We start from the raw sequence: 14,272 nt of genomic DNA, 5'->3' as shown, positions 1-14,272 counted from the left end.
ATTTTCTGTTCGTGTCTATTCCAATGTAATTTGTTCTCTGATTGTTTACATCTCTTCTGTACCATGTATCGTTAAAGTTGTGTTGGCTTAAACCATATCGTTCGGATGTAAATTCGTTTTCTCATTTTTCCTTTCTAACTGTTCTACCTTCATCTGTAAGCTGTACAAAAGCCTACGTTTTTTGAACGCGTTACAATCTTTCGTCTATGTTCCTGAATCTTTCCCACCTTGTGTGTGTGTATGTGCGTGTTTCCTGTATTTCAGCTTATGCCATACTTTGCTGTTGATTCGTTCGTTTCCGGAGCGAGTTTAAAAGCATATAAAGTAGACTGAGGAGCTGTGTTAGCTCACAAACTGAATCGTTGCGCAAACAGAGAAAAAAACTATTATATCTTAAAACTTTATGCTCACTATCACGTTACTTAAACCATTGTTTCTAAAAATTATTTCTCTTCGCCTGCGTCTCGGTGCATCGCGGTGGTGCATCGACAGGAGAGGCAGGACCCGGTTGTTCTGCACAGGCCGAAGGATGTGAAGGACCCACAGGTACAGGAGCGTTTTGCTGACAATGTTTTGCCAAATTGAAACAAACAAAAAAATGCATTACCGTCCATTACCAATTACTTTTGGTGAATTCGACAAGCTTTTTACACCGTTTTGATTCATATATTAGTTGATCGTTTTGGTATTTTTTTTTTCTTTGAGATTTTTGTGATTTTTTTCGTTTGTATTTGCTGATATTTATTGTTTTTATCTACCATAATCACCATTCTATATGTAATGTAGATAGTTTACACATTTTGTCTAAGATAAGCTCTAAATTGTTGCACAGTAGATGTTGAATATGCTTGGATCTATGCTATGTGTTTTTGATTAGTATGTGCAATGTTCGCTCATCATGTAATTGTACTCTATTCAACAGTAATTTTTGTCTATGGGGACTATATATCCGTTGCAATTATTTTTAATCTAGTTAAATCCATGTGATTTAAATATTGCTAAATCAATCGTTTTGTTGTAAGATAAATAAACAAGTGGCATATGTATCGTCCTTATCGCACATGGTTTCATCTCACATCGTAGATTTGAATTTTTGAATTGATTACATTACTTTGTGCGCCAGTCTGCTGGAAAGATAAAAGATAAAATGATCAGATTTTTTATTATAAGGCTGCTTTACAGTATAAAAGAAACACTGCATTGTAAGAAATTAATTAAAACATGTAAACATTTTCCAATCTATTTCCTCGCACTCACTTTTCATTGTGCAAAGTCCATTCTTTATTCCGGAAGATCAAAGCCAAAAGCATTTGAATAGCGTTGTATGCACAATATTACAACGATTTTAGCTGAGTAATAGCTACCCTTCTTGCGCTAGACGAATCGTCATTTATCTCTTCCCTTTCGGTGATAAACGACCATTACTCCAAAATCGGAAAGCATTCTTCCCGTGTCTGCTTGTACATGTTCCCTAACGTACGACTGTTGATTGCACCGCCACGCACATAGTTATTGTGCTTTTTGTGACCGTTCTCGTTCAAGCACTGGCAGCAAACCTTTCGCAAAAGAAAGGAACGTCTAATAATCATTATTCAAAGCTGTAGCACTTAAGCAGGGCACGGCGGGGAAGGTAGTGTCGTCTTGAGCATGCCATTTTATCCCTGTCGAACGTGACAATAGAGCACGGACTGTGTTCTTCATCGATCGAATAATCCGTTCGGGGAAGAACTGGAGCGTAAGATTCGGTTTCACTTCCAGCACGTTCTGCAGGACCGTCGTCGAGGGGCCTTTGTTCGGCATAGATATTCGAGAGAAGAACGCTCGTGTAGTTGCACACAAACTATAGGCTGGTTTGCACAGCCCCTAGGCACAGTGAGCGCTGCTCCGGCCAAGATGTGCAGCGAGGGGGTTTGAATCACAATTTTCACTCACGAATTTCTTGCTTCATTAGAGTCGTTCAATTGCTTAGCAAATGCTTTTAGTAACTGCCCCATTTGCTCCATCATCCTTTTGGTGCGCCGGAAATAGTATTTATGAGTTTTTAGAACAATTTGATCAGATTTTTGTTTTGTTGTTTTGTTTTTCTTGTTGAACGTGAGACGTGATTTATTGCACGTTCTACAAAAATAAACTTTTGCACAATCTGTTTGTCTTCGTAGTACGTAGAAGTATGTTTTTTTGTATAGCACATTGTGGTGTGTACCATAGTAAGTAGATTTTGCTTGTACATTTTGCATTCACACACACACTTTCACTTTGAAGCACTTGCAGCACTTGACACATAGGGCCTGGAACACCCACTCCAGTGTTTCTTCAATTCATTTTCCATACACTCTACCGTAAGAAGTAAAACAAAAAGTATCCAATTTTGGCACCTCTCTCTTTCGCTCGCCCTCTCTCTCTCTCTTTCTATCTCTTTCTCTCTAAATCCGCCCGATTTTTTGTGGATTAATCAAAGCAGAGATGCAAATGCTGGCTCGATAAAATATCTAATCAAACTCTTGTGCTCTTCTTCTCCCATCCTCCCATTTATCATCTCGGTCCGGTACGTCTCTCCCGTGCTCTCAAAGTAGTTAATTGCTCAATATTTAGTCGTAAAAAGAAACAGTGTCGGGATAAATATTTGGCGAAACACAATGCGGTCTTCGATCAGCTGGATCTGGTAACGTACGAGGAGGTGGTCAAAGTGCCGAGTAAGTAGTAGTGCCTGCTAGCCTGCTCTGCCCCGTTCACTGCAGCAGCGCTTCCGTTTACCAAATGGTGGTCCGTGCCTAACACGCTCCCGATGTCTTTTGTGTCTTGTTACGCTCGTTCCCAGTCGGCGATCCAGCGTTCCAAAGACGCACCCTGGTGTTGCTCGGAGCGCACGGCGTAGGACGACGTCATATCAAAAATACGCTCATCGCAAAATATCCGGATAAATACGCTTATCCAATACCACGTAAGTTGGCCGATTGCCGAGAGCACCTTGCCTTGCCTACAGCGGGAAGCGGGAACAATCGTGTCCCTTGCTCGGAGGAACTAACATTCACTTTGTTTTGGGGGGGGCTGCCATCTCGATACCCACAGATACCACCAGACCACCACGACCGGATGAGGAGAATGGGCGAAGCTACTACTTCATATCACACGATGAGATGATGGCGGACATTTCGGCCAACGAGTACCTCGAGTACGGTACGCACGAGGATGCGATGTACGGTACCAAGCTGGAGACGATACGACGCATCCACGCGGACGGCAAGATGGCAATACTGGACGTGGAACCGCAGGCCTTAAAAATACTTCGAACAGCCGAATTTACGCCGTACGTTGTGTTCATCGCAGCGCCGCTGCTGCAAAACATTGCCGACGTAAGTAGATGCTCTCCCGGTTCCGTATGTTGCATATGTTTGTTTATTTATCTAGCATCAGTGGCTCATGGCTGCCCAAAACTCATACGCTTCGCTGTCGAAATCAGTGTCCCTATCGGTTTAAGATGCTGTAACAATATTTCGATTCGTCGTTGTATGCTTTTCCTCTACCCAAACAAAGCATCATTGGGTCATTGGGATTTTGTTTTAATTATTGCTATGCGGATGTTTTTTTCTTCTTCTTCTTCTTCTAACCACTCGGGTACTGTGCGCCACACAATTCACAGTACGACGGTAGTCTCGAGCGGCTCGCCAAAGAGTCGGACATGCTGCGCCAGGCGTACGGTCACTTCTTCGATCTGACCATCGTCAACAACGACATCGGCGAGACGATAGCAACGCTGGAGAACGCTATCGACAAGGTGCATTCGACCGCCCAGTGGGTCCCGGTGTCCTGGCTGTACTGACAAGATAGTGAGCTAGAATGTCCCGCCTGTTTGGAGGATGAGTGCGATTGCGAATGTGACTGCGAGCTGGATCTGAAGTGAAACAGGAAACAGGGCGCAAATTAAAAACAAAACAAAGCTACACCGTTTCAAAGGCACAAACAACAAGCTGCTACTGCTGGTGGGGGGCACCGACCGGAAAGGGTATATATAAATGGTACCAAACGACGGTTCATAGTGTTTTAGTAACGAATCAAATCAAATTGGCAACGGGAGCGGTTATGGGTGGAATCTGTGGACGGTGAAAGGCAGGGCAGGGGTTGAATGTACAAATCTTAGCTTTTCCCTTCTTTTTTTGTTTCTTCAAACGCCCATCGTTAGTTACATTATTCCAAAGAGCATTTTTATAGTAAATATCTAGTGGAACTATTTGTTAAATCTTTGTCTCCGAGGTAAGTGTTATGTTTTTTTTTTTAAATCGTTATACACATATTCATGATGGGTTTTGTAAGGGAAAGCGATAGTTTCATTGTTCCGTAGCAAATTTTGAGACAGAATCAACAACCTTGTGTTTAATTTGCAACAACGTGAAATCCCCCCTTCTTTGTTGTTGATACGTTGTCATGCGCGTTTCTACCCGACAGGTCGGTTCTCTAAGCACATGGAAAGAAGGAGGAAAAAAATAAAAGAAAAAACAAAACCAAAAAAATTCAAACGAAGTGATAGAAAACGGAAACATTCACACACAACAACAAAAAAAAAACAAACCACAAAAAAGCAAACAACAAAATTACTGCAAAGGAGTATAATTATAAAGATAATAATTAAAGCGTACACGAAACAAACTAGAACTCTTTTTAAAAGAACTAACACAAGCAAGAAGAATAAATGTACTAGCAACCCTAAAACGCAAAGAAAAAAGGTGCGAAAGCAAACCATCCCAAGTTACAAAAATTCCCGTTAAACGCAAGCAACAACAAACAAACCAACAAAATCTAACAAAGAAACAAATAAATGCAAACGATTACTGGAGCGCGCGAGTGAACAAAACAGAATGAAGCGAATAAACAAGCAAACGACAAAACCCGAAAAGGTGGAAATATTAGTTAGATTTAATCTTAACCAAAATAAACTGAAAATGAAAAAAAGGAAAAACAAATGTTAACATAATTCATAATAATTATTATAATAACGCTAAATAATAACAATAATAATAATGAACGAAATGAAAACAAAAAAAGAGGAAACTTAAAATCAAGAGAACTGCAATTCAGAGAAAGTCGAACACAAAAGCAGCAAGAACAACACAGGCAAGGCGGAAAACCCAAACGACAGTTTCCAGGTGAGAGGCGTAGTAAACTAACAAACGAAGTTTAAAGAAAAATACATAGGTGAAAACTTATTACGGTTTGAAATTGGGTGTAGAGAAAGTAAACAAACAAGCAAACAAAAAGCAGTAATATTTAACGATGTGTTTTCGTGTGGATTTTTCGTTTTTCGTTTTTCTAGCAATTTGAACATTGTTCTATGAAAATGGAACACGGAACATCCCAGGGTGATAGAGACCTGCGGAAAGAAAGAGCGAAAGAGAAAGAACGGTGTGTTCCATTAGGGATATTCGAGCAAACGGGGGTTAAATGTTATTTCCAACAATGGTAAAAGTGGTTGTAAGGGTAACAAACCGACAGAAAGAGCTAGCGTAATGATGCCCATACATACACCTAGATACACAGTGGTTAAAAGATGGACAGCTCTTGCAAAGGAATGCAAAACAAAACAAAACAAAAAACAAAACAAAAATCAGTAGAAGCAGATGAGAAGAAAACACTAGCAATGGAAGAAGAGGCGGTAGTTTGTTGAAATTCATTCACTTGTCGAGAAAACCATTGGGAGCTACAAAAAATAAGAAAACGAGCATGGTTTTCACATCTACGGAAACGATTCCGAGTAAAAACAAACTTCCCAAACAAGTAGAAAACATTTGTTAATTGTGTGTACTTGAGGTTAGGGAACTGTTTTGTAATTATCTAGTGTATTAAGTTTATATCATCATACTTACATTTCCATTGTTAATTATGGTTTTACCTGTACCAGGAAGAGAGAGAGAGAGAGAGAGAGAGAGAGAGAGAAAGAACGAGAGGGATGAGCTTTCGTTTGTTATTGTGCTCTTGTTTCATCGAGTTGTGATTTAGTTTGCTCTTTCCAAAGCTAATTCAAGCTTCAAGTGTTGGAAAATTATTCACTAAAATAGCATACCGCGGACACAAATGCCAAATCGCCTTCGTCTGATTTGTAATGTGCAGCGAAGATCGCTGAGGAAAAGGCACACAAACATCAACAAAACAACGCAACCAATACATGCAAAGAGAAGGCGCACTTTGTTCTGAAAAAGTAAATCTTTTCAAACCCTTCATCAGACAAACACCGGCACAAACACTAACAGTAACACGTAGGAAACTACAGACACCGGGAGTAGGAGAAGCGTTTAAAATGAAAATTAAAACACTATCCAACACCAACAATTTTGCACCCGGAATGTTTCGCTCGGCAGCATGGATTCGGGCGTGAGTTGAAGCCGAGGAGCTTCTCTCTGGAAGCTTTGTGTCGTTGTGTGTAGTATATGATTTCGCGATTGTCTCTCGAATCGAAAGCAAAGCATAAAGCACAACACCATTACCAAGTTGTTGGATGAGGGTGAAACAATTATCCAAACATTTGCATTACGCCCCCATCCTCCATCTAGTGACATTATCGCCAAACCTTAAGACGTATGTTTGGAACGCTCACTTTGGAGTCATTTTCCTGTTTTAGTAGACACGCAACCATACCCACATATACACACTGTGAAACATACTATGCAGTATGGTTTGGCAATACACACGCACACACACACACACAATCGTACGCTACTACAGAGGAACGGGAAGAAAATAGCAACGTTTTGCTCCGGTAGAAACTTGATGAAAAATCAACCTAGGGCGGCAAATGTGCACAATCAGCTAAGAATATAGCTCTATACTAGAGCTCAGTACCATTAGCACACATACCCACACATACACACAAGAAAAGCAATTATAATCAAGCGCAAAGAAACACAAATTCACAAAGAATAAACAAACAAACAAACAAACATGTAACGCGTATTGTAAAACCAAAACAAATACGACAACTCTATATTTATGAAAAGAGAAGCACACCGCCACATTCGCAACATGGTTAAAAAATCCTAATCCCAACACAACTGTATTGGAATCAAGTTTTCTACCCTTTCGGGCGTTTCCAAGCGGTAGAAAAAGAAGTAAAAAATAAAATGGGGCAATAAATAGTAAAAAGCAACACAAAGAAAGGGACAGGGGAAAAAATACAACTCCCATTTCCCATTTAATACAACAAGGAGATAAAACAGGAAAACTAAAGATAAAACTACACACAAACACACACACACACGCGCGCGGGCGTTAAAACAAACCATACCGATTGTAGTGAGATTAAAAACGTAACGCAACTCTTAACGAATCCATTTACGAGCAAATAAACCGTTCGTTTGTCGTTGATTCATTTGATTTCGACCCGCAAAGAAGGATGAGGATGGCAAAAAGGTACTCAAAATCCTGCTCCTTCCCTCTTTCCTCCCTTCCCATCCTTCCGTCGTCGTGTATACAAGTATAAAGAGAAATTTTAAAATTTACTACCAAAAAAAAAACAAAAATTAAAACAAATTCGGCGCAGTAATACGAGGAGCATTTAAAAAACACACGCACATACACAACTACACCGAAATTACACTACACACTTTGATACACACACACACGCATAAAAAAAAACTTGTTATAGAAAGGAAAGTAAACAAAAATTCTTAACCAATTAAAGAAATGACGAAACAAAACAAAACAATAATTTCTTGAAAGTAAACAAAACCTAAAACCCATAAATTCCCAATACTCTATAGCTAAACCGTTGGTAACGTGAGTGAGCAAAACTGAGCACAGAGCGAAAAGCGTGGTTTGAGAGAAAAAGTGACGAAACGTTTCAAAACACAACCAACACTGTTTTCAATCTAACCGCGTTTTGAACCGCCAAAATCGAACTAAAAATGCCGCAAAAAAAAGAAAACTAAAATTTCAAATACTACTTCCACTGCAAAGACACACACACACACAAGCAAAGATACAGTCCACAATAGTAGCACACAGGCAAAACATACGCACACCACACAATCACAGCCGGATCGTAGTTGTTAAGTAAAGAAGAGAGAGACAAGACAAAAGGAGATGAATGTGGAAAGAAAAAATACAGAACAAACACACTGACACACACACACACACCCACACACAAAACACAAACTTACAAAACAATGGTAGGATTTGTCATGCAAAGCAGATAAAAGTCTCAAAACAACTCCCAACAGTACGGTAATCACAGGCGCGCAACCGCAATTGCTAGCAAATAAAACCTAAAATGAGCACACAAACACACAAACATACTACACACACACGCATACACACACGCACACACTGACAGAGGAGGAAAGGCACTGGGTGCGTGTGTGCGTGAGTGTGGATGTGGTTTGGTGTGAGTGGCCAGTAAAGCAAACAAAACACGAGAAGTTAAACATTGTGAAGCTCGGAACTCTCTCTACTGTAAAAGTATTATTTTACTAGTTTATTTTGTTTTTTGGATGAAAAAATTCTAATAAAAGTGACGTTAATATAAAAAAATAGCCCCTGAATGTGTGTATGTGTATTATTTTCTACTTCGCCCTGCCACGTACGCGATGACTTTACGGAGCTGGATGGGGTCATCGTCCCGACGAGAAGCTAAAACGGGCGGATTAATCGTTTTTGTAACCTCGGGCATTCGGGTTGCGATGCACCACCACCCCCTTACTCGGTCACCATTTTGCGTCGGATCCAGTTTCAATTCCCCGAAGTAATTGAGGTCATATGTGTGTGTGTGTGTGTGTTTGTGTGTGTGTGTGAGTATGTGTGTGTGTATAAATATATTACTGAAGCATGGCGTAGTTCTTTGCATCTGCCGCTCGCCGGTTGGCCCGTTGGTATGAAATACGGCCGCAACGCTTAGCCTCTCGCGTTGCAATTTGCACAATCCTATCGGCCCAGAATAACCTCGGCCTGGGACACGGATGAGACTCCAGACTCGTTCACGTTCACTGCTTATTCACGAAAGATGGCACGGCAGTCTGCGGCAGAGAGAGAAAGAGAGGGACAGAGAGCGGAGCTGTGTTAACGTCGTCGGCATGAATATTCATACATTCGCAAAGTAGCAGACACCGGCACGCGGTGGATCAGTGTTTCGGGTCCCCATTTTCGAGGTATTGGTCGCGTCCACCTTCCTCCTACCGTTCGATCTTGTTCGACGCTTACAGGCACCAAAGCAAACAGCAACTTCTGCCCACTGCTCGGTACATGTTTGCTCAAAGGCAACGCTCGTAATTAGCAGAAAGCATCCGGCCACCACGACACAAGCGTACGTTCATTGATTTTGTGCTGAAACAAGCGTTCGCAAGCGGTGGAAGGATGCATCGTGCATAAGCCGTGCGTAGTAGGGGGGAGACTGCGCCTCGGTTACATTGTGTATGCGACTGCAGTGGGTGAAAGAAAATTAAAATCATCCCAAGCGGAAGAACACATCTATTATGGTTTCCCAGGAAAGGCTGCAGACAGTGCAATCCGACTGTCGCTGGAACGGCACAGCCGTTTTGTGCCACAGGAAGACGCATTTGGACGAGGTGCGTGAGATGCACAATATATTTATAGCATTATTATATTCGTGGTATTATTAAATATCAATATAATACCATCCGGCGCTTCGCGAGACCGCCGAGCGGCAATATTTACTTATCCTATAATATATCTTGCTTCACAGCTGCCACACTTCCAATAAGTCTACTATTATTCAATAGCGAAGGAAAAGGACACCATTTGTGCAATGGGAATTGCATACTATCAGGCGGAATCATTATAGCGCCTAAAATCATGCAATATTGATGACTCGAACACTTAGAAATCGCATACTAAACATTGTTTTTTTATTTTTACATGTGCCATTGTGTAAAACATATTGGTGAATAATATTTACCATTCTCTTATTAAGTATTAAGAAAACAAATATAATAAAATACAAATAAAAGTTATTAAAATCATTTTGAGTGGTATAAAATCATATTTTTTTTACGCTGATAACTTTTCTGCACAGCAAAATCCAAAACGATTCAATCTATTCCCAGAAGTCAATAAAAGTATTTCAATGCTTGAGAGACACACGCACCTCCTTAGGGTTTCATCATTGCCCAATGCTTGCTTTACGGTTTACATCCCAAGCTTATTAAAAAGGGTCCTTTTAAAGTAGATGTCGAGACAGTGGCTAGCAGGCTATCTGTGAGACCGTTCCGTAGTTTCAGTGCTTAACATGTATTACCTGAATTTAAATTAAATAGATTTACGCACCCTTAGGCCATCATATTCAGCATCGTACCATGACGATGATATCTTTTTCATTTTTATTAACATCTTCCCTACTTTCTTCCTTTTATTTATTTATTGCTCCCTAGAAAACACCCCATCCCAGACCTAAATACTGTACCAGTTCCCCGTGGGACAGTTGAAGCCTGAATTCCTGTTTTTTCACATTTTGCATGCAAAACCCTCCTGTAGGGGCGACTCTAGAGCCGCTTGGCAAATGTTTGCGCAACATTCCATTCTCTAGGCGGGCCCTACATGCGGGACCAAAGATGAGCAGAGAACGAAAGAAAGAAAAAAGCATCCAGCAATGTGTCCGGCAATGCTTTTGCGGCCCGAGCAACACTTTTGCGTTCAACGCATGGAACGTTGCGGACGCTCTGTTTACACTCTTTTACACAGGTGAAAGATGAATCGAGTGAATAAAAGTCGTCCTCCCTTTTTTTGCCCATGTCTTCCACCCTCTCCCTCGCAGCGTTAGCATTTATGACTGACCTTTTCATCGAGTGATTGGAATGAGGGGAAGGCTTCCCTTCCATTTCTTTTTTTTTACATCTTCGCAAAATGTCTCCATCCTGTCGGACTTTTGGTGAAGAATTTTTGCGCGCATACGTCACCGGCATCAGGCTCCGGATCGCATGAATGTTTTCCGCAAACTCAAAACACGCTTCCACGCAACTCGACTCAACTCGACTCGAACCCCGGCGAGCCGAAAAGGCGTGCTTTGTCCGCTCCCAATGCTTCGCCGTTCGAATCTTATTACCATCGAAACACAATTTCCGTCCAGCAAAGGATGCTTGTGCGACCGGATCGGCCCTCTGCCACTGTATCAGTTTCGGGGAGCGGTACACACAGGTACAACAGCTCGTTATGCTTTCCGCCTGCAGCCTGGTGAAAAACAAAACACACGCCACCCCATAACGAACCATCGCCGGACGGACGGAAGCCAGCTCACGGAACATGGCGCGGCGTCAAGCTGCCCATTTGCGTTGATTGCGCCTATCGATCGACTCTAACTGGCGGGATGGAAATGGTGATAAGAGCGAATGAACGCTGGTTCGTGCGTACGCTGGTCGGGTTCGAGCTTCCGGTCTTACGCCCCGTTTTTAGCACAAAGAAACGGCCTCCGGTCTGTTTGCCGCCAATACGCGTTTGGTGGATTGGTAAAAACAGATGGCTGTAATGTGATGGGGAGGGGGGGGGGGGGTGTGGTGCCGTTGTGCCGGGGCAAATTATGTGATTTGTGGCCGCACAAACGTGTGAAGTTGGTTTCACCGCGCGCTTTCTTGGAAGCTGTAATGATGGCCAGTGAGTGCAATTGATTTATCATGTAGCTTTATCGAGAGGGAAGCGCTCTTTAACGCTTCCATTCGCACAGCGGCCTACAAAGCCAACCACTTTAAAGACATTCGCACAGCGCGTCTTTGCAGTGAGCGCGTGAATGCGATTTAGCGAAACGGAGCGCTTTCGCGCTGCCGACACAATCCAGCAATCTCGCGAAAATTGGCCAGCAATAAAAAAAAAACAAAAACAGCCACGCTTTAAAGCCGACATTTTGATGCCTCCAGTCCGCTCGCTTGCCTCGAGTTGCCGTAATTTGATTTGGGCAATCCGGCCCGGAAATGGACTGGAGCCCGTCTTTGAGGAAGAAAAAAAAAACGTTACGAAAACTGCTTTGACTTTCACCAGCCATCCAAACCCTCCGGCAGCTGTTTAGCGATAAGCAGCTATCGTCCGCTTTGGGCACTTTTGGGACACACACACACACACACACACACACACACACACACACACACACACACACAGTGCCACCCCTCCCGTTCTTGGGAAAGCGTCACAGCAGAATACAAAATTAATTTGACCAGCTTGAATGGTCGCACGCGCCAAACGCAACTTTCCACATGGCAGTGCAGTGCTTCGCTGGGTGGAGGAGAATTTTGCTTTTGCTCCTTTTCTCCATTTGAAAGTTTATTGTTTGTGTGTACGGGTATGTGTTGGATGGAGGGAAAAGTGTGGCATTCAAATTGGGTATGATAGATACGCAAAGGCTGTTTCTTTTTTCTTACACGAGATGAAACAGATTCGTTTAGTGTGTACGAACTGCTGTTGGGAATAGAACGACTCATAACACGGTAACTAATTAAATTCATTTCAATCACGGGATTAGAGCAGTAGCACAGGATAGCTATGCGAAACAAACTCTAGAATGATGCCAAACATGTTTGAAGAATTGATACAATAGTACTAAAGGGACTAAAGTTGGGAAAAATATCAAAAAATGTCATTTTTTAAGATTGACTTTAAGAGAATCGTTAAATTTTGTTGATTTATTAAGTCGCCTTCACAATAGACTCCATTACAAGCCATCCACGTATGCCATCTTCTTTCCCAGTCTTCGAGACATTTGTGGTAAGCGAGTTCTTCTTGATCACCGCCTCAATTGACTGGAAGCGACGTCCCTGGAGAATGATATTGTCTTTTTCAGAGAACAGAAAGAAACTGTGGGGTGTAACGCCCGGGGAAAAGGCTAGTTGCTTGATTGCATTTGTGTATTGTTTTGGCAAAACAAACGGTACTTTCGGAGACAATGCATTGTTTTGATGCACAATCCATAAGCTTCCTTCTACAAAACAACAAATCCAGGTCGTATCTTACTCCCTTTCTCTCTGAAACGATGCGAAACACTGAACTGAAAAATGACTATTTTTCTGCATCGTAAAACTGGCCAAGGACAACAAATAGATAATAGCGAAAATTACAACAACAAAAATGGAAGACAACATACTAGGGAAGAACAAAAAGGGCAAATACATGTGTGATTTGCTTTTTTAATGAACAATTCTAAGTACTTTGGAACACAATGTATGTACAATTTCTAGACAATCCGATATCCGTTTTCGTCTGCCAATCCGTTATCCTGCCTTTAATGATGGACGCCTTCACGGCATCTTGCCACCCCATTTTCGGCCTATCATGCCTCCTCTATTCTGGTGGATGCGTCCAACATGGTGTGGTCTGGTGAACTTGATACACTGCTGCAAAACAGTGACGTCGCTATAACGGCTGCTCCATTGTCCTTCCACAAATATGGGGTCAATAATTCTTCTCAACATCTTCCTCTCAAATCTAAAAGGGTTTTGTCAGATTTGGACAGTGTCCATGTCTCAGAGGCGTTTGTGAGTACCGGTACTATATGAGGGCTATATACGCTTGATCCATCGCGACAGATTCTGTGAGGTGATCTGCATTCTCAGGATCTAGAATGACCGGTTGGCGGTCAGCATCCTTACGCGCAAACCCAACTTTCATAACTTTATCGTTGCTGACCTTTGACCCGAGATAGGTGAATTCTTCGACGATTTCAAAACTGCGTTCACTGTTATTTGAGATTATTTATTGGTAGGGCCGCTGATGTAGCCTCTATCAGTTTGGTCTTTGCCTCGTTTATCTGTAATCCGAGGGACCCTGCCACCTGCTCGTTCCCTTGGAAGGCTTATGCTACATAGAAGAGCCGCATACCACTGTTGTCTATATCATCAGTGTATGCCAGGATCTGGGTTGACTTATACAAGATGGTTCCAGAAGTCTGTACCCTCGCGTCCCGGATTACCCTCTCTAGCGCCAAGTTTAATAGGAAACCGCTATGCCTGTATTCTGCCAATCTCCAATCCAAGATCTGCCGGTTGGTGAAGATCTGATAACTGGTTGATTTTCCGTTTCTACCCAGATCTCTATCCTTGTTGCGATAGCAGGCAACCTTAGGTATAACGATGTTTCGGGGACTTGCTATCGCTTAGTAAAACAAGTGTGTTGGTCCGTACACGCCTCTATGGTATGCTCGAGTTCCCTCGCATGTTTGCTCTTCCAATGAGTGTTCCCCTTGAACCGGTGATCTCGTTTACACCTACCCATAGCAGGATAGTCAGTCCTACGAGTATAGAGGGGCAAGTTCCATTTGGGGCTTGAACGCATGACGGGCATGTTAATAAGTCGT

General features: G+C 42.2%; 1 protein-coding gene across 17 annotated transcripts in view; it reads left to right on the top strand.

Annotated features, from left to right (window-relative positions):
* LOC121589497 (peripheral plasma membrane protein CASK) overlaps positions 1-8,519 on the top strand; it is a 204,708-nt gene extending 196,189 nt beyond the window's left edge. For 10 of the 17 annotated variants that reach the window (XM_041908449.1, XM_041908444.1, XM_041908446.1 and 7 more), the window contains 5 exons: positions 493-546; positions 2,571-2,693; positions 2,819-2,941; positions 3,070-3,353; positions 3,641-8,519. In XM_041908449.1, coding sequence (XP_041764383.1) covers positions 493-546; positions 2,571-2,693; positions 2,819-2,941; positions 3,070-3,353; positions 3,641-3,820 — 764 coding nt within the window. In that variant the 3' untranslated portion in view covers positions 3,821-8,519. The remainder of the gene's footprint in view (positions 1-492; positions 547-2,570; positions 2,694-2,818; positions 2,942-3,069; positions 3,354-3,640) is intronic. The other 7 variants (XM_041908455.1, XM_041908452.1, XM_041908461.1 and 4 more) reach the window with 3 other exon arrangements.
* The last annotated feature ends 5,753 nt before the right edge of the window (positions 8,520-14,272 follow it).

This window comes from Anopheles merus, chromosome 2R, assembly GCF_017562075.2.
Source record: "Anopheles merus strain MAF chromosome 2R, AmerM5.1, whole genome shotgun sequence".
Classification (NCBI taxonomy): Eukaryota; Metazoa; Arthropoda; class Insecta; order Diptera; family Culicidae; genus Anopheles; species Anopheles merus.
The sequence above is the reverse complement of the archived record's forward strand: the minus strand, read 5'-3'. Positions and strand labels throughout refer to the sequence as shown.